Here is a 23,506-nt window from a genome sequence, read left to right as displayed (position 1 = left end):
GGCGGCCGTGCAGTGAATCACCGGAATTCTCAATGGCCCAGATCCATTTGCTAGTGGCAGGAGTGATGCTCTGCTCCATCCTTGCCTGCTCTCTTGGCAGGGACTCGCCTTGGATCCATAGCCTAAAAAACAGGGAGATCTTCATGCTGTTGAGACAGCTGGAAAAAATCCACTCTAAGTCATGCCTGAACGACGGAACCTACTTCAAATTTCCTTGGGAAAGCGAGACTATCACCCAAATCCGGAAGACGCAGGGCACCTGTTTCCACTATGTGATGCTCCAGGAGATCATCAACCTCTTCAACACAGACGACAGCCGTGCTGCTTGGAACAACGCCCTCCTGGATCAACTACTCTCTAGGCTTCATCACAGCCTGGAGCAGCTGGAAGAAGAAAACCTGGCTTGTCCCTATTTGGGAACTGTTGCCCGGAATTACTTCCAAAAAATCAATCACTATCTGAAGGAAAAGGCATTCAGCCCCTGTGCCTGGGAAGTTGTCAGAGGGGAAATGGAAGTGTGCCTTTCCCTCATGTAGCAATACTCAGAGAAAAGTCGGCAAATAAAGAAGAAAGTTATACTTATCCGCTCTCTGATCATTTACATTGTTTGCTAAGCCCACCCCCCAAATAATCTCAACTCATATTTCTGCACCCTTTGAGAAATATCTGAAACCGAACTCACGGAATTATTTAAAAAATATACTGTACATCATGATTTACAAAAATAAGTTTGGAGAGGAGTGCATGATCTACTTTTTTAAATAAATAATTTTATGACAATTTTTTAAAATCTGTTTAAGCTTTTTGAGCGTATTTGCTGTTTCTAAAATGTAAAGTCCAATTTTTTATGGAAATTTCCTACAGGATAGTATGTTGTTAATGACATCTGTCAGGTAAATGCTGGCAGGTGTAACAGACAAACAAAAACTATCTGTAATTTGATCATAATAGAAATTTATCTTTCCTTCTTATAAGAGCACAATGCAGGCATTCCTGATCAGAGGAATCTTCTGGTTGGCTGTTCTCCAAAAGTGATTCAGTAACATGGATACCCTCTATTTCATGACTTTGCCATATTCAACATGTGACTCCAAGTCTGTGGTACTTGAGTCTATTCCACTCAGTTGTAAAGAGAAAAAGTAAGGTGGATCACATGGGATGTTTTCAAGGGCTAGGACCAAACAGGGCAATATCACTTCTGCTCACACTAGTTGGCCTGAAGTTATTCTCATGGGTTAAGTGCAAAGAAGTTAGGAAATAGACTTCAATCGGGTGACTAATGGAAGAGGAGACAAGTTCAGTGAAGAAGACCACTCTTCACTATTTTTACACGATTTCTATTAATGCTTTTTGTAGGAGTAAAAAATAACCAATGTGTTTGCTGCACACACTTCATAAAAAAAAAGAGAAAAAGGAAAAGTATTTTTGTGAAAAAATGCTTCACGCAATGTTCGATTATAACTTCTCTTGTAGAACCATGAGGAATTTAAGGAATATCTGAAGAAGAGGGCTGGCCTCATGACCTGGTGGTTAAGTTTGGCATGCTCCGCTTCAGCAGTCCAGGTTCGGCTCCTAGGAGTGGACCTACACCATTGGTCAGCATGCATGGTGTGTTGGCGACCCACAAACACAATGGAGGAAGATTGGCACAGTTTTTAGCTCAAGGCAAATCTTCCTCAGCAAAAAAAGAAAGAAAGAAAGAAAAGAAAACTTAAGATGTATTGTCCTGGGCCAGTCTGGTGGTGCAGTGATTAAGTTTGCATGTTCCACTTTGGTGGCCCGGGGTTCGCCAGTTTGGATCCCAGGCGCAGACCTATGTACCATTTGTCAAGTCATGCTGTGGCAGGTGTCCCACATATAAAGTAGAGGAAGAGGGGTACAGATGTAGGCTCAGGGCCAGTCTTCTTCAGCAAAAAGAGGAGGATTGGCAGTGGATGTTAGCTCAGGACTAATCTTCCTCAAAAAAAAAACAAAAAAAAGATGTCCTCTCAAATCATAGCTATTTTGTATGTTGTGGTGTTATTCTTTTTCCTATTATTACCATGGTTATTCTGTTCATGTACATTGATTGAGCTCCTGAGGTGGTAAGGACTGGGCAAAATGGATAGGAAACAAGGTTGGGTAAGATAATTTCTCTGCCCACAGGTATCTCATAGACTTGTGGGGAAGTATTTAAGGAGATAATAGGGCCAGCCATTAAAAGCTACAGCCCTGGAAGCTAGAAGAGGGAATATATCCATGTTAGTGTATAAAGAAGAGTGAGGAGATTAGCAGGCAAACACAGCAGACCAAAATTCATAATCCAAACTCTGGGTTTTTGACCTGAAGTAGTGCTCCAATTATTATATACCACAGTTTGGTACTCAAACTTAAATGGAGGCTGCTATCCCATGGAAATGGATGAAGATAACAGGAAACAAATGATCACTTGTCACTTTTTGTGAGGAGTTCCCAAAGAATCACAGGATAAGGGCAGGTAATTGCCATTACACTCAAGATCCACCTACAAAAATGAATTTAAGCTGCTTTGAATCAGTATATCACTTTTGGCAGTATAAACATCTTGACAATATCACCTCTAATCCAGGAACACGGGATGTCATTCCATTTTTTTCTCTCTTTAATTTCTTTCAGCAGTGTTTGATAGTTTTCAGTATGCAAGTCTTTTGCCTCCTTGCTTAAGTGTATTCCTAAGTATTGTTTCCTTTTGATGATATCGTAAATGGGATTATTGTCTTAATTTCCTTTTTGGATTGTTCATTGTAAGTGTACAGAAATACAACTGATTTTTGTGTGTTTATTTTGTCTCCTGAAAGGTTGCTGAATTATTTATTAGTTCTAAAACTCTCTGTGCTTGTGTGTGTGTAGAATCTTTAGTGTTTTCTACATATAAGATTATGTCATCTGAGAACAGAGAGAAATTTACTTCTTTTCCAATTTGGATGCCTTATTTTTCTTGCCTAATTGCTCTGGCTAAGAGTTCAAGTACCATGTTGAATAGAAGTATGAGGGTGGCATCCTTGCTTTGTTCCCTTTCTTAGTGGAAAAGATTTCAGTTTGTCACCATTGAGTACAATGTTAGCTGTGGGTTTTTCATACATGGTCTTTATTATGTTGAGGCAATTTCCTTCTATTCCTAGTTTGCTGACTGTTTTTATTATAAAAAAGTGTTGGAACTTGCCAAATGCTGTTTCTGCATCTATTGAGATGAAGGCATGTTTTTTTCCTTTCATTTTTGTCAATGGGGTGTATTACATTGATTGATTTTTGTATGTTGAAACATCTTTGCCTTCCAGGAATAAATCTAACTAGGTCATGGTGTAAAGTTCTATTAATCTGCTGCTGAATTTGGTTTGCTAGTAGTTTTTCGTGGATTTTTGCATCAATTTTTTTCTTGTAGTATTTTTTTCTGGTTTTAATATCAGGGTAATGCTCACCTCATAAAATGAATTTGGAAGTGTTCTCTCTCCTTCAATTTTTTGGAAGAGTTTGAGATGGATTGGTGTTAATTTGTTAAATGTTTGGTAGAATTCTCCAGTGAAGCCATCTACTACTGGGCTTTCTTTGTTGGGAGGTTTTGATTACTGAGTCAATCTCCTTGCTCATTATGGATCTGTTCAGATATTTTATTTCTTCATGATTCAGTCTTGGTAGGTTGTATGTTTCAATTTGTCGGTGTATGACAGTTCATAGTACTCTTTTATGCCCCTTCGTGTTTCTGTGATATTAGTCGTAATGTCTCCTCTTTCATTTTTGATGTTTCTTATTTGGGTCTTCTTTTTTTTAGTTAGCATCATTAAGGGTTTGTTAGTTTTATTGATCTTTTCAAAACACCGACTCTTAGTTTCATTGATTTTTTTCTATTATTTTTCCATTCTCTATTTCCTTTATTTCTGCTCTAGTATTTATTATTTCCTTCCATCTACTAACTATGAGTTTAGTTTGCTTTTCTTTTTCTAGTTCCTTAAGGTATAAAGTTAGGTTGTTCATTTCAAATGTTTCTTTTTTGTTGTTCTTGAGGAAGATTCACTCTGAGCTAACATCTCTTGCCAATTTTCTTTCTTTGCTTGAAGAAGATTCATCCTGATGTAACATTTATGCCAGTCTTCCTCTATTTTGTGTGCAGGTTGCCACCACAGTATGGCCTCCAACCAGTGGTATTGATCCGTGTCTGGGAACCAAAACTAGGATGCTGAAGCAGAGCACAACAAACTTAACCACTAGGCCACAGGGCTGGCCCCCTATTTCTTCTTTTTTTAATGTAAGCCTTTACAGCTGTAAATTTCCCTCTTAACACTACTTTCACTCTATCTTATACGTTTTAGTATTTTCTGTTTTCATTTTCACTTGTCATGATATTTTCTAATTTTCCTTGTGTTCCTTCTTGTACTTTTTATCACATTTTGACATAAATTTATTTTCTTTTTGCTCCCATGCATTGGGATGCAAAATCAGACGACTGTTACTTTCTAGGTAAAGTGAAATGAGAAATAAAGATATCCAGTGTTGTAAACACTATATAGAAACATTTTATAGTCCATTTGTTTTATCATATTCACATCCCTCTATTGACATTAACATGAAGATGAAAATAAAAGGAATCCAGGGGCAGCAAATCAAATTTGCACGGTAAAATGCTACATAAAAATGGAATATGCAGGGACCTGCCCAGTGGCGCAGCAGTTAAGTTCACATGCTCTGCTTTGGCAGCCTGGGGTTTGCCACTTTGGATCTTGGACGCAGCCCTACCCACCACTTATCAAGCCATGCTGTGGCAGGTGTCTCACATATAAAGTAGAGGAAGATGGGCATGGATATTAGCTCAGGGCTAATCTTCCTCAAAAAAAAGGGAATATGCAAAAATTCATAAAATCTCAAATGAACAAAGAAAACATGCTCATTTTCCAGTGTTTGATAGACTAACAATAATAGTTTAAGTGAAGTTGCCTTTTAAGTGAGGTATTCTCAGCTTGTGATTAGAATGAATCCAAAACTGATAAAAATGTGTTGACTGGATAAATTACCAAAACTTATTAAATTTTGCAAAATACATTCTTTGGAAAGAAACCTCATCTATTATGGAAATTTCTATGTTCATTTCAGAAGTTAGAGCATTTAATGGTTCAATGATATAAAGAGTTTAATTGAATCACGAAAAATAATGAATAATTTATTTGGCTATTTTTAAAAAATTGATCCATTCTATAATCTCTACCCTCACATAGACAGGCTGATTTTCTACTACTGTCATCTAAAGATTATCAAATGATTTGAAGCCTAGGTTTCTGAATGATGGAAAAATTGTGTGACAAGTATTTACAGTTCACACATATTCTGGGGAATTTGTCCATTCTTGACAAGGGCAGGAAGGCAGGAGGATTAATCACTTGGGGGACACAGGCTATTGCCCCCCTCAAAAGTAATGTGGTAAATTGTTTGGTTGCTGTGAGCTGTGTGTATCAGGGAGAGTTTGAGGTTAAATATGTGGCTTTGTGTATGACACCAGGCTGGTTATTTTCTATTATGACAAAGTAGAGGGCAAATTTGAGGTGAGGCCCAACTCGTGAGTTTAATGTAGTGCTAGGCAAAGGCTGAAAATTGTGCTGCCCTGGCAGTTTGAATCCCGAGAACCATACGCACCTTGGAGAAACTAGAATCTAGTGGTTTTAGCAATAAACTCAGTAAGCGTTATTGACATTCAATAAGAGTAGAGTTGAATTATCAGCCATGTCCATTACAATCCTAGCCAATGTGGCCATGACGAAGCAAAGCAGCTTGGTCATCCATGAACACCTTCCAGTAGGAAGAGAAAATCTAAGAAACTGCTTTAGTAAAAATTATTTATTGAGTGATTACACTTGGCCAGGTGCCTGGGTTAACACAGTGAATTACATAGAGTCTAGTTACTAATGAGCTGATTTGCCTAAGATGGTCTCATATCTACTTTCTTAGTCCGTTCAGGCTGCTATAACAAAATACTTAAGACTGGGTGGCTTAAAAATAACAGACATTGATTGCTCACAGTTCTGAAGGCTGGAAGTCCAAGATCATGGCTCCAGCATGGTCAGGTGAGGGTCCACTTCTGGGTCACAGACTTCTTATTGTGTCCTCACAAGTGGGAAGGAGCCAGAGACCTCTCTGAAGCCTTTTTTTTTTTTTTTGGTGAGAAAGATTGACCCTGAGCTAACATCCATGCCAAGCCAATCTGCCTCTACTTTGTGTGTGGGTTGCCACCACAGGATGGCTGAAGAGTGGTGTAGGTCCATGCCTGGGATCTGAACTCATGAACTTGGGCTGCCAAAGAGAGTGTGGTGAACTTAACCTCTGGGCCATGGGGCCAGACCCTAGAGCCTTTCTTTTAAGGGCAGTTATTCCAATCATGTGACCTGGCCCTCATGACCTAAACATCTCCCAAAAGCTCTACCTCCTAATACCATCACATCAGGCATTAGGATTTCAAGATATGAACCTTGGCAGGGACACAAACATTTAGACTATAGCATCTACCATTTAAAGACAAGAAATCTCGAGGGCTTAAGCAACCTAACTTCCTATACAAAATAAAAGGAGCAAAGCAGAGTTCAGGATCAGAGCTGAAAGTTAATTCTTCACATGATGATAATCAATATTTATGCAGTTTAGATTTAAGGACAAAGATGTTTCCGTTTTGTTTGAAAAGAATAGACTTGGATTAGAACCTCTGAAAGTCCTTTGGAAAATTTGAAATTTAATGCAAAAATACAAAGAAAGATTCAAATTGATGATGTTTCTAAATTGCCCTTCTCACTGGGGATGATATTGCTACCAAGGGTGCAAAAATTAGTTCTTAGGGGTGTGAACAAATGTTAGATATTACAATGGTTTGTGGCATGACAAAGCTTAACTCTGTGCAACAAAATCTTATTCCTTAGTTCATTTTTATCATTGAGTTTTCTTGTGTATTATATAAGAGGCATAGACATTGAGTTCATGGAAGATACATAAAATGTATACAAGATCAGCCCTATAAAACCTATGGTGAATAGATGGCTCACTGGAGGACTCTCCCTTCATCATTTGCTTGATCTTAAATCATGCTGTGAGAGGCGGGCTTCACTCACTTATGAGCTGCCATTGGCTGTCCTGTGGATGTTGCTTATGTTTGAACCTCAGTGCTTCCAAGTGTGAGGTGGGCTTTGAGAATTAAATGCAAATAGTTTATATTTAATGATTTAACTCTACTAAAGTTATTCAGGGGGACCAGCCCCGTGGCTGAGCGGTTAAGTTCATGCACTCTGCTTCAGCGGCCCAGGGTTTCACCGGTTCATATCCTGGGCGCGGACATGGCACCGCTCATCAGGCCATGCTGAAGTGGCATCCCACATGCCGCAACTAAAAGGACTCACAACTAAAAATACACAACTATGTACCAGGGGGCTTTGGGAGAAAAAGGAAAAATAAAAATCTTAAAAAAAAAAGTTATTCAACACATCAATAATTATGTCAACAGATGAACAGAAAAAATGTTGACAATACATGGATGAATATCCAGTAGCCACTGAGCTTAAAAATTATTTTCTGATATGAAGCAAAATTAAAACTTGAGTACCTACAAATAGATGTTAAGAAAGTAACTTATTTTTTCAATGATTTTCAGCAGTTTTGATGGAGTTTTAAGCATATCTATACATTGGTATTATTAGAAAGTATTTATGTAAATTTTTATTTGAATATGTAATTGGATAGATGACTATTTATATCAGAAATATATTACATTAAAAGTTACTCTAAAAACTTAATTACAAGGCTAAATTAAATGTCAACAGCTTTTAAATTTAACTTTTAGCTTAAATGTTTTAGTCATTCTTAATCATGCATTGAATAAAAAGAGTGAAGTTTACACTTTCTTTTTATATGGATAAAGTAGAGATACATAGAGAGTACATAAACAGACATGAAGTATATCTGTGTTATCAAAATTTCATGGGGGTTCAATTAGGAAAAAATATCTAAAAAAGCGCTAGGGACGGGGAAGGGGAAGCAATAATGAAAAATAAATGGTTGAGAAATGATGCTTTAACCCATTTGGAGAGTGCAAAACGAAAAGCAGAAACAGAAATAGAAAGTAAGAGAGAACAGTCAGAAAATGGAAACTCATATGTGCCCTATTTAAGACACATGCACAGAGGAAGGTCTTCAGAAAACCCAGAGACCAAGGCTCACAGGTTACCCACCCCAGCCAGGCCAGCAGCATCTGCAAGATCCCCAATGGCTCTACCCTTTTCCTTACTGATGGCCCTGGTGGTGCTCAGCTGCCACTCCATCTGCTCTCTGGGATGTGACCTGCCTCACACCCATAGCCTGGGCAACACAAGGGTCTTGATGCTCCTGGGACAAATGAGGAGAATCTCCCCCTTCTCCTGCCTGAAGGACAGAAATGACTTTGGATTCCCCCAGGAGGTGTTTGACGGCAACCAGTTCCGGAAGGCTCAAGCCATCTCTGCGGTCCATGAGACGATCCAACAGATCTTCCACCTCTTCAGCACAGACGGCTCGTCTGCTGCCTGGGACGAGAGCCTCCTAGACAAGCTCTACACTGGACTCTATCAGCAGCTGACTGAGCTGGAAGCCTGTCTGAGCCAGGAGGTGGGGGTGGAAGAGACGCCCCTGATGAACGAGGACTCCCTGCTGGCTGTGAGGAGATACTTCCAAAGAATCGCTCTCTATCTGCAAGAGAAGAAATACAGCCCTTGTGCCTGGGAGATCGTCAGAGCAGAAATCATGAGATCCTTCTCTTCATCCACAAACTTGCCGCAAAGTTAAGGAGGAAGAAATGACACCTGGTTCAACATGGAAATGTGTCTCACTGACTGATAATATCACACTTCCACTTGCTCTGCCATGTCAAGGACTCTCACTTCTGCTGTAATCATGATCTGAACTCAATCAAATTTGTCAAATGTTTTCAATAGTATTAATGAATATTGTGCTTAACCCTGCGGACACTAGTCTGATACAGATGACCAGGTTGATCTATTTATTTATCTATTTAAATATTTATTTATTTATTTATTTATAAGATTTAAATTATTTTTGTACATATAATATGATGTGAAACTTTACATGTGATTTAATATAGCACAATGTATTCTTTATATTTAGTCAATTTATTATTTTCTTTGTTCATTAAATTTTTACCACGGAAAATATCTTGTATTTGTTAATTTTTTAGAAAAGAAACACCACATCTGAGTGTGCAATCTGACAGAGAATGGATGGCACAATTCATTTACCCATCATTGTTATATTCAAGTCAGAAGTAAAAATGGACTTCCTCTAAGCCAGGTTGAATGTTGTCCTCATGATGTAGAAGTGAACCTAACAAATATGGTTCCTGTGTTCTTGTATGTTTGGTTTTTGTAGGGAAAGTAACCTAAAAGCACTAATCAGTTCATTTGTAATTAAACATTAATTATTTTAAAATTAATAATAATTAAGATTAGAAATTATTATCAGTTAGGTTTAATGCTATAATGAGAAGGGAAAAAATGGAATTCTCTTGATGGGAGTTGGATCGAGTCATGTCAGAATGTAAGAACAAAAGTAGTAGATATTCTCCGTATTTGCATGGTTGCCATCTAAGTGCAAATGTCCACTGGATATTTGAGTTTGCAATTTATTTACAAGCAACTCCATGAACTGCAAAGCTTAGGAAGGAAAATGATCAGATGGGGAGACAGTATAGAATAAGAAAATGACTTAAAATTGATTCCTAGGACCTTCAACCATAAAAGAGAGGGAAAAGCCATAAATGAAACAGGTAGAATGGCCCTATGCTAACAAGAGGAGAGAGAACAGTGAGAAGACCATGTTTAAGGACTTAAATGCTTAGAAGTCTCAATGGGTTCATGAAAATCGTGGATAGAAACTGCCCACCACACTGGGAAAAGAGATGGCATTGCTGACCTCAGGGATAACTGGTTTGGCATAGTCAATCACCAGAAACCACATTGGAGTAGGAGGAAGGGTGAATAAGAGAAGTTAATGACAACACACTCCTCCCATGAACACACAAGGTTACAACTATTCTTGGATAAATTACCCTGGAGAAAGACCTGAAAAGTGGATAAAAAGAACCCGCACAACAAAAGACAGTCCTGACTGAGGCAGAAGAGGCAGAAATCCTTCTGGAGAGAAAAAAAAGTGACCTTAGTGAGCCTTGGTGCTTCACAGCCAGCCGGATGGGAGCCACCCTAAGCTATTCAGCCTTCTCTGGAGGAGCGGGGACCTGAGTCATGGCCTGTTACTTCTATAAGCATCCTTCAGACTCAGCACAACTGAGATGAGTCTCATAATATCTGCCTTCACTGGCTATTAACTGAAATGCGGAACACCCCCAGAAAAGCAATTGGACACAAGCTGAAAAAAGCTGACTCTTAAAGGGCCTACACACAAATTCACCCACCTCAGAGAGCAACCTAAAATCACCAGAAAGAAAGGTACACAGTCCTTTGGTGGTACACAGTCACCTGGTAGGTACTGGGTGCATCTTGGTGAAATGTGAGACCTCTCCAGAGATTAAGACATTGGTGGCAAGCATTGTTGTGACCTAGTACAGGTGCGCTGACATGAACCTGGCAGACCATTGGAGTTCTTCCCCTGGCTTGTTAGCCCAGGGGTCTGCCACACCCACTAGAGCACATATTTAATCCAGTTCAGCCAGGACAGGCAGCCCACCCTAGGGACTGGCCCCATCCAACAGCAAGCTCTCTGGATACTTGTTGGCCTGAATAACTGGGTTCCTTGGTCCTCTACAAGCAGGTGACTGCATCTGCCTCTGTGCAGCAGGGCCTGTGTGAGGAGCAAGTGAACTGTGGGGGGCATTGGTGGAGACTGTGGGGGCCTCTGCAGTGGGGTGACTGGGTATGCTCCAGGGGGTTGAGAAGTGTGCACAGACAAGGACTGTGTTGACAGTGTGTATAGACCTGTCGGGGGTGGGGCTTATCAGTGGCAGAAACCCTGTGCTCCACAAATAGCCTCAAAGGGGTTCAGCCCCGCCTCCCAAAGCCTGAAACAATAGGGTAATCTTGTGCCTGAGGCCATCCCCACTCAGCTGCAATCCTAAGAGAGCTGACAACAGGTTCAGCCCTGATGCCTACAGCAATTGTAAGCCCCTGATTCTAGCAACCAGACACACTGGGTACCTACTCACTTAATAGAAAAAGTGCAACAAGAATGTGCTATTAGACCTTGCAGCCAATGGTGCTGGGGCTCCTCAAACCCAATTTACAAACAGCCAGCCAGGGAGGGAAAACCTAGACTCCCTGGGTACCTGAAGCAAGAGCAGCCCTGTCCCAGCAGAAGGACACAAGTAGCCAACACAGGGGTCTCTCCTGGAACATTTGGACTGGTGACTAGAGGGAAGCACACTGCTGGGTCTCAAAAGGAGTCTCTTACATAAGGCCACTTCTCCAAGATCAGGAGACATAGCTGACTCACCTAATACATAGATGTAAGCACAGAGAAAGAGGCATAATGACAAGGCAAAGGAATACATTCCAAACAAGGGAACAGGACAAAACCTCCCAAAAAGAACTAAATGAAGCAGAAATAAGCAATCTACCTGACAAAGAGTTCAAACAAAAACTCATAAGGATGCTCACAGATATTGGGAGAAGACTGGATGAACACAGTGAGCTCATCAACAAAGAACTGGAAAATATAAAAAAGAACCAATCAGAAGTGAAGAATACTAGAAGTTAAAAATTCCCTAGAGGGACTCAATAGCAGAGTAGATGATATAGAAGAACAGATCAGCGAGCTGGATGAAAGACTAGAGGAAATCACCCAAGCTGAACTGATAAAATAAAAAGGAATTAGACAGAATGAGAACAGTCTAAGGGAACTCTGGGACAATATCAAGCGCACTAACATGCATATTATAGGTTTCCCAGAAGGAGAAGAGAGAGACAAAGGGGCAGAGAACCTATCTGAAGAAATAATAGCTGAAAACTTTCCTAACCTAAGCAAGGAAACAGACATCCAAGTGCAGGAAGCACAGAGAACACCAAACAAGATAAACCCAAAGAGGATCACACCAAGACATATTATAATTAAAACATCCAAGATTAAAGAGAAAGAGAAAATCCTAAAAGCTGTAAGAGAAAGGCAACAAGTGACATACAAAGGAAAGCCCATAAGGCTATCAGCGGACTTCTCAGCCAAAACCCAACAGGCTAGAAGAGAGTGGCATGACGTATTTAAAGTGCTGAAAGGAAAAAACCTACAGCCAAGAATACTCTATCTGGAAAGGTTAACCTTCAGAGTGGAAGGAGAGATAAAGAGTTTCCCAGACAAGCAAAAACTAAAGGAGTTTATCACCAAGAAACCAGTTCTATAAGAAATGCTGAAGGGGGGCTGGCCCCGTGGCCGAGTGGTTAAGTTCGCGTGCTCTGCTACAGGCGGCCCAGTGTTTCGTTAGTTCGAATCCTGGGCGCGGACATGGCACTGCTCATCAGACCACGCTGAGGCAGCGTCCCACATGCCACAACTAGAAGAACCCACAACGAAGAATACGCAACTATGTACTGGGGGGCTTTGGGGAGAAAAAGGAAAAAATAAAATCTTTAAAAAAAAAAAAAAAGAAATGCTGAAGGGACTTATTTAAGTGGGAAAGAGAAGACCAGCAACAGGAATAAGACAGTTATTTTAAAAAGTCAATAAAATCACTGGTAAAGGCAAAAATACAGTAAAGGTAGCAGATCAAACCACCTATGAAGATAATATTAAGGTTAAAAGAGATTAGATATGATTTCAAAAACATAAAATGTTGGAGGAGGGGAGTAAAAGAGTAGAGCTTTTAGATTTTGCTAGTTTATACAATTGCAGTACTGTGACAATCAGTCAATTGTATCATTGCAGATTTATTTTTCACTCATGTATTAGTGAAGTTAAATTTTTTCTGCATTTTCTTACCAATTACAATTTGAACCTATTACATCCTAATTATGTAATTTATGTAAATAGTTTGACACATTCTACCTCCATTGAGCTAATAAGGATTTAATGATTTTCTTATAAGTTTGATAGAGCTCTCTCTATAAAAAAAATTAACCATTACATCTATATAGATTGGAAACATTTTTTCATGTCTATTTTATCCCTTTCTCTTAATTTTGTGCATTTACTTTCTTGAAATTATCTTTTTTGTGCAAACCAGTGATTAGATAAAGAAAATGTGGTATATATATGCAAAGGAATAGTACTCACATAAAAAAAGATAAAATTGTTCCATTTGCAACATGGATGGACCTTGAGGATATTATGTTAAGCGAAATAAGCCAGACAGAGGAAGACAAACATCATATGATTTCACCCATTTGTGGAAGATAAACTAACACAGGAACCAAGAGAACAGTTTAGTTGTTACCAGAGGGGAAGGGGGTTGGGGAGTGATCACAAGGGGTGAAGGGGCACATTTATATGGTGACTGATGAATAATAATGTGCAACTGAAGTTTCACGATGTTATAAACTATTATGCTATCAATAAGAAAATGTATATATTTAAACAAACAAAAAAAGAAGTTAATGACAATATATGACAATGGTTTTTAGAGGTTTCCTTTCTGAAGTGGGGGGAGAAATAGGGTGGGAGCTAGAATAGAGTGTAGATTATTTTTCTCTGCATTGTTTTCCCTTTTTGAGATATATTTGCTTTTGGATAGGTTTCATGGATTTGATGTATTGACAAATCATATTAATATGTTTAATGTTTTATTTACTTTAAATCATGAAATATTTAATTACTTACAACGGTAATTTATCACCATTTTGATTAGTATCATGTCGAAGGTCAGTAAGCTGCTCTGTGGATTGCGGATTGAAACAATCCTCTACATGGGGAAACAGATGGAACTGACCCTAGTGAGAGCTGGTTTGGTGGAATTAATGAGCAGAAACTACACTGGAGTAGTGGAAGGGTGACAAGAGAAGAGAAGAACTCCCACTGTCACTTTTCTCACCTGGGGATTCACTTTATTTCCTTCATCATGTTCAGACCTACATTTATTTTCCTTTTGCCTCAATGCATCCAAATGCAAGGACAGCTTTCTAAGAAAGCTGAAAGGAGAAGGAAAAAAATGATGTATTGAAAATGATGGATAATAATGGTAAAGGACCATTATGTTTCCATTTTTACTTCCCTATTTTGGTACTAACCTCAAGATGAAATAGAAGGTAATTCAGTAGCAGCAGGACAAACTTCACCCAGAAAAGGACTAAATTTTAAAAAATAACAATAACATTATAGAGACTCTAAACTAGTAAAGCAAAGATGGCTAGTTTTCTGTAGCATCATATGCTGCCCTCACTGTCCTACATCCTTACTGTGAGATGGGAAATGATGAATCAAGAAGCTCTATAGAAATGTACAGACTGAATAATCTAGGGATGGTAATTAATTATTTCAATATAAGCTTCTGATGGGAAATCAATATAAGCTTCTTTTGCGAAGTCTGATGGAAAATCTGAGAATATGACTTGTTAATAATCATATCTTAAGTAATTGTTATGAACTCTGTGCTAATGATATAATAATGAACAAGATATAGACCTTTCTCCTAAGGAGGTTACTTGTCAAACAGGTCTAAAAAGTCCATTTGCAAGAAGGTAAATACAGAGGGATAAGGAAGCTTGGCTGACGTGCAAAATAAAGGGAGAAACATAGAGCCCAGGAACAGATGTGAAATTTTGTTCCTAGCAAGAACACTATTTACGTAAGTATAACTATTTCTTGCTTTTTTCGTATGTGAGGAAGATTAGCCCTGATTTAACATTCACCATCAATCCTCCTCTGTTTGCTGAGAAAGACTGACTCTGAGCTAACATCTGTGCCCATCTTCCTCAATTTTATATGTGGGACACGTGCCACAGCATCGCTTGATAAGCGGTGCGTAGGTCTGCACCTGGATGGGAACTGGTGAACCCCAGGCCGCCAAAGTGAAGCACACAAACTTAACCACTGCACCACCGGGCCAGCCTCAATAAGTTTAAATTTGACAAAAAGACTTTCCTCATTTGAAATATTTGAATCCACTTATTTTGAAACATCTGAAGTTTCTTGGGGCAAATTAAACGTAAATCAAGAAAAAGAAAGAATGATTTAAATGGTTGCCTTCTAATTTACTTAGAGCATACACAAAGGAAAGGAAAAAAGATAAAATGTGTACAGGAACATTCAGAAAATGAAAACTACTGTGTTCTCTACTTAAGAGACATGCATAGAAGGGTCTTCAAAGAAACTTGGGGTCAACAGTCATGCACCTCATCCAGGCTACCAGCATCCACAGGCTCCCAAATGCCCACCTGTCCTGACTGCCCTCTTGGTGGGTAGTCACATTACCATCTGAGCTCTGGGCTGGGACCTGCCTCAGAGACAGGGACTGGTTCACAGGAAGACCTGACGCTTCTGAGACAAATGAGGAGGATCTGCTGATTATCCTAACTGAAAGACATCTCCTCTGTGAGATGGTGGATTCAGCCAGTTCCCAGAGGCCCAGGCCATCTCTGTCCTCCAGGAGATGCTCCAGCAATCTTCAACCTCTTCCACACAGAGTGCTCCTCTGCTGCCTGGAAAACAACTCACCTCAATAAACTTTGTACTGACTCCATTGGCAGCTGGGAGACCTGGACACCTGTTTGGAGCAAGAGATGGGAGAGGAAGAATCTGTCCAGGGAATGGAGGGCCCTACACTGGCTGTGAAGAGGTACTTCGGGGAATCCCTCTCTACCTGACAGAGAAGACATACAGTGACTGTGCCTGGGAGCTTGTCAGAACGGAAATCATAGATCCTCCTCTTGACCCATAAACTTGCAAGAAAGATGAATAAGTAAGGAAAGGGATCTGGAAATAATTTCCTTTAACAAATACAGTTATTGAAATGATTCTGCTTACCTACTGCATAGTCACATGTCCGTGTATTCAGTCATTTTAAAGACTCTTACTTCTGCTGTAGTCATATAACACATTAAGTTAAATTGTTCAACATTGTTAAAATGTTTTTGTTAAAATGAGTATCTCTAGGGGCACGACTCCTTGAGAGAGAGCCATTCTGATGTTGAGTATATATTCATATATTGGAGGAACTTCTGGTTTCTCATTCAACATGTAAACAGCTTGGAAGTCATCATTCCTCACCTCACAACAACAACAACAAAATGCAGCATGACTTGAAAAACAATTCTTTTTAGATCCATTGAGAATTAAGGTCCCAGGGCAAGATACTGGCCCAACAACTGGAGAGAAAGGAGGATGCAGAGAATCACAGCTTACCTGGAGCAGAAGCCCACAGCTGGAGCTAGTATTGGTGGGAACAGTTAAACTGTAATTGAAGAAGTGCTGGAGGCTCTGTGTGGATGAGCTTCAGTGTTAAAAAGTCCAGGGGTCCAGAGTTAGCGGAGCCCCACACTTTTGTGAGTCTTACCTTCAGGATCCCTACCAGAGTCTCTTGCAAAGATCAGAGAAAAATCTGTTTTTTCCAGCAGAGGGAGGGAAAGAGTAGTCATTCTGAAATACTCTGAGTGTTCTGTCCTCTTTAACACAGGCCTACCCTCAAGGGAAACCATTTTACCAGAGCCTAACCCACCTAGGGGAGGGGAAATACCTAACTCCAAAACCCTCTAAGTTTCCTGTCTCACCTAACAGGGAGGTAAAGAGCTGAGAAGCACTTGTGAAGGTCGCAGCCCAGGGGCACAGGCTCACTGAAATACTGAGACTAACCATAGGGTTCTACAACACTTCCCCTCCCCTGCACCTCCATAACATCAGTAGGGTTCACGTATAATAACTAGAGATTACAATGGGAAGAACGGCAAGTGTCAGACTTTATTTAAGAAGAAGTCTCTAGGGAAACCCAAAGACAACAGGGGAGAGGAAAGCAAGGCTACAAGAGGAAATTTTGGCCTCTGACACCTACAGCTACAGCAAACACAGACAAACTCCCAGCAAGTGAAATGTAAGACCTCACCCTAAGGGTCAATTTACCTCAGTTCCTTTTACCCAGTGCGTCATGTCCAGCTTTCAACAGAAACTTATAAATCATACTAAAAGGTGAAAAACTCAGTTTTAAGAGACAGAGCATGCATCAGAACTAGACTCACATATGGCAGAGATTTTGGAATTACCCGACCTGGAATTTAAAATAACTATGATTAATATGCTGAGGGCTCCAATGTATTAATTTATTCATTTATTTACTTTATGTATGTCATAATATGTATGGTATTTAAACTAGTTTTATTCATATAATCTGATGTTCACCTAATATATTCAATTACAGCAAAAAATGTTCAGCTTTATCTTTTATCAAGTTATTTTCTTGTTTAATTTATAAAATTCTTCCCCAGGAGACATTGTGGATTTGTTTATCCTTAAAAAAAGAAATAGTCTAAATTTCCAATCAATATTAAAACATAAATGATAATTTCAACTCACTCATTTGTTTTTTCCACTCAGTTATAGTTTGAAACTGCATATTTCCATATCAGATTATGTGATAGTTCTGAGAATGCAGAGGAAGGAGAAGATGAAAAACCTATTCTCTTGGAGCTTTGAATTTTGAAGAGAAACAGATATAAAAATAGTAATCAGGCTTAATGAATTTCAGTTATGTTTCATGTTGCAATGAGAGGTGGAGGACAAAGGATTCTGTCGCCAGAAGCTTGAACGAGGGATATCAAGAAGGGGGAAAAAGCAGATGCACTCGATAAAGGGCCCAATAAACATCTAAAGACAGATGCCCCATGTGTAGATAAATATGTAAACATGGAATCTCCAACAGTGTATGTCTTGGAGATGTCAATTTGAAGTTGTTTGTGGCATATTTTGAAATCAGGGCAAGGTAATGGATGTTGTTACATGGATGAGTAGAGTGTAGAATGAGAAGATGACTTAAAGCTTGTGAGGACCTTCTACTTTTAAGGCTGAGAGAGAGGAGAGCCCACAGAGTGGACAGAGATGGAGTAGCCAGTGCAGAGACAGGAGAAAACCAGGAGGAAGGATCCACAGAAAGTGTAACCGAAAGTTGGGTCTCTGAACCCGATACCAATCCAAATAACGAGAACAGAGTCTTGAGTGGAAGAGGAAAGGTTTTTACTATGCCAGGCACAGGGAGCAAAGCAAGGGCTCATGCCTCAAAAATTGCTAGCTCCTCGATGAGGAATGGGTAGGAATTTTTATTGGGGCTTTTGGGTAGGGGAGGGGGCGCATGTAGCTGTGCAGGCTGGTGTTTTCCCACCAGCCTGGTTTGGCCTTGAGAGGCTGCTTGCAGCAAGGCCAGGGGGAGGGTGAGATAGGAGGATGGCAGGTGGGCGTTCTTCGCCGTTGTCTCTTGTCTCGTCTTCCTGTTTGAGGCGGGTTCAAGCTCCGGGAGTCGAGGTGTTGAGGTCTGGGAAGCCTCCGCTCCTTGATACTCTTGAGACAGTGGCTTTCCTGGAAAACTCAAGGACACATGATTAGCCAAACTTCAGAGTGCCTCCAACTCCAGGCCACCTGGGCTTTGAACAATTTGGAACTCCCATTTAGTTGTAAAGCTCAAGGAGTCAAAGTTTAAAGAAACAGGTATTTACATATGAGTGGAGCTAGAGAAGCAGGAAAGGGGGTGGTGGGTTTTAGTTTTAACCCCATATACGCTGGGTTCAATGTGGGGGAACTGATATCAGGGCTGATGTTAAGAGCCTGTAACAAAAGCATTGAAGGAGAAAACAAAGAGTTTGAGAATTTCGCAAGATGAAACTTTGGTAATTATTTGTGACATGTGACATGGGATTCTGCATTAAATCCAGATTCCACCAGGACATATGTGTGATCCTGGGGAATTCACTTAACTTCACTGAGCCTCAGTTTTCTCAAATATAAAGTAAGGTGGAAATATTCGTAGAGCTGTCGTGAGTATTAAACGAACTAGAAGAGATAAAAGCACTTAGCGAAGTATCTTTCACTGAGTGAGGGCTGAACAGATGGTGACTATTTTCTTCCTTTTTCTTAAAGATCTATATGAGAATAGTGAACTCTCTTGCCTCTCTCTCCATGTATAACTGACCACAAAATGCTGAAAGTCTAAAAAACAGAATAAGGAAAAAGTGGCTCAGCAAGTATATGTAATTTTATAAAAAATAATATATATATACATATAAATATCTACATATATACTATAAAATACATATATCATAAAATATACTATATATATTATATATCTACAAAGATATACAGTAACATATATGTTTACATAGTATTCATTTGCTCATTCTGATGCCTGGCACACTTCCCCCTTCCTCTCCACTTTCCTGGATCCCATTCTTTCACTCCCATATCACAGTTGTTTCCTTTCTCCCATTGTAGAAACACAAAGCATGCTCCCCTCATTAACTCTTCATTAAGCTGTTCTGCACATTCTTAGAATGCTCTCTTTTCCTTTGTGGTTTCTGACTGTCAATTTCCTCTTAGGTGTACAAAGCCACAAATTGAAAAGCTGAGTGAAAGTTCTAGGTTTTTCTGAAACTCTCATATGAGAAGCCTTTTTTTTCCCCTCCCCATGAGTATTTTCGGAAATGAGGGGAAGTACCTGTTGCAATGATGTAACAGTTGCTGTACTAAAAAGGAAACAGAAAGCAGGATCCAATTGGCTGTGTGGACTATTAAAATATTTATAAAGGAAGAGTGCCCCCTACTGGCCAAAATGGACAAAGACAGAGACCAAGTCTGGAGGCCTGACTTCTGTTCTATGCAGAATTCTGTCCCATTGGAGCATTTTGTCCAGAGTTAAAAAAGACTCTTTCTTGGAAAGAACTGACCCTAACACTGGAAGAAGCCCATTTCCTGAGGTTTTGTATATTTTTAAAAAACATACTTTGTTTTATAGAGCAGTTTTAGGTTCACAGCAAAAGTCAAAGCAGAAGGTATAGATTCCCCACATACTTCCTGCCCCTCCATTTGCATAGTCTTCCCATTATCAGCATCTCCCATCAGATGAAACACGTGGTACAAGTGATGAACCAAAACTCACCTATCATTATCACCCAGATCCCACAGTTTATATGTAGGTTCACTCTTGGTGTTGCTTATTCTACGGATTTGGAGGAATGTAAGCGATATATCCACCACTATAGCATCACTACCCTAAAATCCTCTGAGCTCCACTTGTTCATCCCCATAACCCCTGGCAACCACTGATCTTTTCACTGCCCCCAAAGCTTTGCAATTTCCAGAACGTCATATGTTGGAATCATACAACAAGAAGCCTTTTCACCTTGGCTTCTTTCACTCAGTAATATGCATTTAAATGTCCTCATGCCTTCCATGTTCGGTGGGCAAACATTGTGTGATTTGGCTCCATATTCTCACTTTACCATGAAACATCTCTGTAACTATATCCTGATCACATCCAGAAGTTATTAGTTTGTTACATATTCGAAAGTACTGGAGAACCACAGGAAGGAGGGCAGAAGGGGTGAGGGTCGCTGAGCTGGCAGCTGAGGCGCAGGGTTTGGGGGAAGGGAGCTAATCACCCACCTGCCCAGCACAGGTAGGTCCCAGGGCAATGTGACTGGAGAAGAGGCACAGGCATCCACGGTCCCCACCCTGGTTCCTTTGGAGCAGGGAGTGGAGGTCACAGTGCAGCACCAGCTGGAGACCGCTGGGTCCTGTGAGCCCAGGGAGTGTGAACGTGGCCCCGCCTCCACACTCCCGCCTGCCCAGAGCTGCGCACCGCAGGTCAAGACAGTCCAGCCCTGGATGGAAACACAGTACATACTAGAGGGAACCCTGCCCACATGTCTGCACCTGACGAACTGGCAAAGAATCCAGGAGCTCATCTGGGCCTCTCTTGAGGCGTGTCGCGTTCTGATTCCACTAGGAGGAGGCAGCACCAGACTCAGGTCTCTCTCACTTGCTCAAAAAATTCAAAGCACAGGAAACATGGAGTTGAAAGTCAGCAGTAGCCTGAGAACTTGGAAGGAGAAGAAAGGTTAAAGTTTTCACTGGAACAGCAGCAGGTCCTCTGGAGATGGAACAATATAATGGGCAGCATTGAGTCAAGTGTTTCTCTAGAACATTCTGATTCAGAGGGTGAGAAGATTGAAGTGGATGCTGAGAACACAGAGTCATTCCGCGGAGACATGGCCAATAGCAGTGTCCCCAGCGAGGGTGACACTGATAGTACAATAGCCTGCGGAGTATTGGAAGGGGCAAAGGTTCCTTCAGTGTCAGCTGCAAACTTCAGTTCCCTCCCTAGGACTCAGCAAGTCATCACATCACAGGGAAAATTACTCCTGGGGTCAAGGCAATCCAAGGAATCTCCTAATTTAGGGTCATGGTGCAGCCTCCTTTATAAACAGACAAAATGAAACAATGCTTGAGTAGAAGGGACACAGCAGGGATTTGAACACATTTAGCAACAAGCCTGGTAGAGCATTCCCAGCAGGACACATATTAGCAATGTGTATACTGGGAGATCACAATCTCTAAAAGCAACAAAGACCTTTGAGAAAATTCATTTATTTAGTTTAGGCATTTGGAAAGAGGACATTGATGGATCAATCCTCTTTCTTGTCTTTCCAGTTGGTGCACACTGCACTGAGTAGGTACACTTAGAGTTTGGAAACCTTCCTGAGGATTAGGGCCCCCCAAATTAGCAAAGAACATTCCTATATTACCATTAAAAATATCATTTTATCATTTTATCAATTAATGCTGACTTTAATAACATGTTTACCTCATTCCTACATTTTTATTTTATGAATTTTTAATAGGATGAGCCTTGAAAAATAAATAAAGACAACTATACTAAGCAGTGTGGCTGAGTCTGGAGCTCAAGCCAGACTCTCCTTGCTAAGTAGCCCCTTAAAAGCATCCACTGCTTCTGTCTGGGAAGGGCATAGTACTTCTCCATCTTGGTCACACACAAGCCTCCACAGCACTCATATCACAACCATTAGTTGCAAAGCCAGAGAGGAGAAGAGATTCTTTCCTGGGCTCTCTCAATAGACAAGAGGAAGCACTGTCTGGGCTGGAAGTGAGAAACGGAGTTGTCCTTGGGAATGAGAAGAGCACGCTGGCCTGAAGAGGTCTCCCATGGAATCAGTGAGGTCCTGAAGGAGGAAAGTCAGAGCCCATATGGCTGGAAACTGTCAGGGGTTTTTTGTTTATTCTTAAACTCACAAGAAAACACAAGAGTTGAAACTAAACATGCTTCCAAAGTCTGCACTTAATGGGTTAATAAAGTTATTTTACTGTATTTCATTGAAGAAATCACTCATAAAAATCTTAGACTTTTTTTTCAATTGGCAGAAAAATCTACTCCCTTCTAATTATTAATAGAGATTTTGTCTGTTTTTTCTTAAAGTCAGTTCAGCACACTCATACCACACATGTGTTGCCCTAGACAAGAATCTTTTGGCATTTGAAGTGGAACTCAGGATCCTTTGTCTTCTCACTGTCCTGTCTCTATGATTTCATGCCATGTCCTCTCATTGTTTCATAATCCCCTTGTCCATTTCTATCCCTCACTTCCTTTAATGGCTCGTCCAGACAAGCCATTATATTGACTCTTCCTAAAGTTTGCCCTTGGATCTTTGGTATATTTGGAAGAGTTCAAATCTCCAGATTTATATTTTTATCCAGCTGTACCAGTGAGTGTAATCCAAAGGGGTAATTCAGACGATTGAGTTAATATTCTAAAGAACTTACAATACTGGGTAGTCCATAGTAAGCAGGCAAAAAGTTCCGTTATTTCTTAATATCCTGTTTACTATTATCCAAATTAAGATCATAATCTTTTGGAATCATCTAAGTCCTTCCTTTTAATCCTATTTAAATTAATTGAATTCTAATTTCCTTTCTTTTAATTTTTTGAGGCAATCGTTTCATTGTCTGAGTGGATTTATCAACTAGGTAGAGAGCTCAGGCAAGAGCTGGTACCCACTACCCTGACGGAGAGGGTTAGTGTTCTAGCAACTGGGGCTCTGGTTGCCAGTCTCTGTCAGCTGGTTGGTGAGACTTCTTCCTTCTCTCCTCAGAGCTGATCACAAGTGGATTAAATGAAAGAAAAATCAGATGGCTGGTCTTGTAAAGCTGAAGGCAGGCCATTGACCCAGGAATTGGTCTTTGAGCTTCTGACAGAAGCAGCCATTGTCCTGCCTTTGAGTTATTCAACATGGGCCTTCATTCTGGCCCTCTGCCACACCTTGGTCCCCAACTTTGCTGAACTGAATTGTGCTAACTTAGAATATGTCATTTCATCAGCGGAAAATCTCTTCCCTTTTTTCACTTTCACAACATTCAGACTTAAATTTGTTTTCTTTTTGCCACAAAACTACTGTCGAATTTTACTTTCTAGGAAAGTCGAAATCAGGAACAAAAAATCTGAAATCCTGAAAATTATACATGTTGCAGCCTCTTTGCCTTTCTTTTACTTCCTTTGTTGTTCTCACTTCATCATGAATTAAAATGTAATGCAGGAGCAGCAAGAAAA

The 23,506-nt window shown here is 40.2% G+C and overlaps 2 protein-coding genes across 2 annotated transcripts; both read left to right on the top strand.

Annotated features, from left to right (window-relative positions):
- Positions 1 to 32: 32 nt before the first annotated feature.
- LOC100629885 (interferon alpha-2-like) lies at positions 33 to 643 on the top strand. The gene has a single exon (XM_003363960.5). The coding sequence runs from the start codon at positions 33 to 35 to the stop codon at positions 534 to 536; it is 504 nt and encodes a 167-aa protein (XP_003364008.3). The 3' UTR covers positions 537 to 643.
- Positions 644 to 8,247: 7,604 nt separating this feature from the next.
- LOC100052921 (interferon-alpha-4) lies at positions 8,248 to 8,802 on the top strand. Its single transcript, NM_001114538.1, is given in 1 exon segment — positions 8,248 to 8,802. A coding segment is annotated over 1 exon segment (555 nt).
- Positions 8,803 to 23,506: the final 14,704 nt, after the last annotated feature.

The sequence above is a fragment of the Equus caballus genome, chromosome 23 (assembly GCF_041296265.1).
Source record: "Equus caballus isolate H_3958 breed thoroughbred chromosome 23, TB-T2T, whole genome shotgun sequence".
NCBI lineage: Eukaryota > Metazoa > Chordata > Mammalia > Perissodactyla > Equidae > Equus > Equus caballus.
This window is presented reverse-complemented; position numbering and strand designations above follow the sequence as displayed.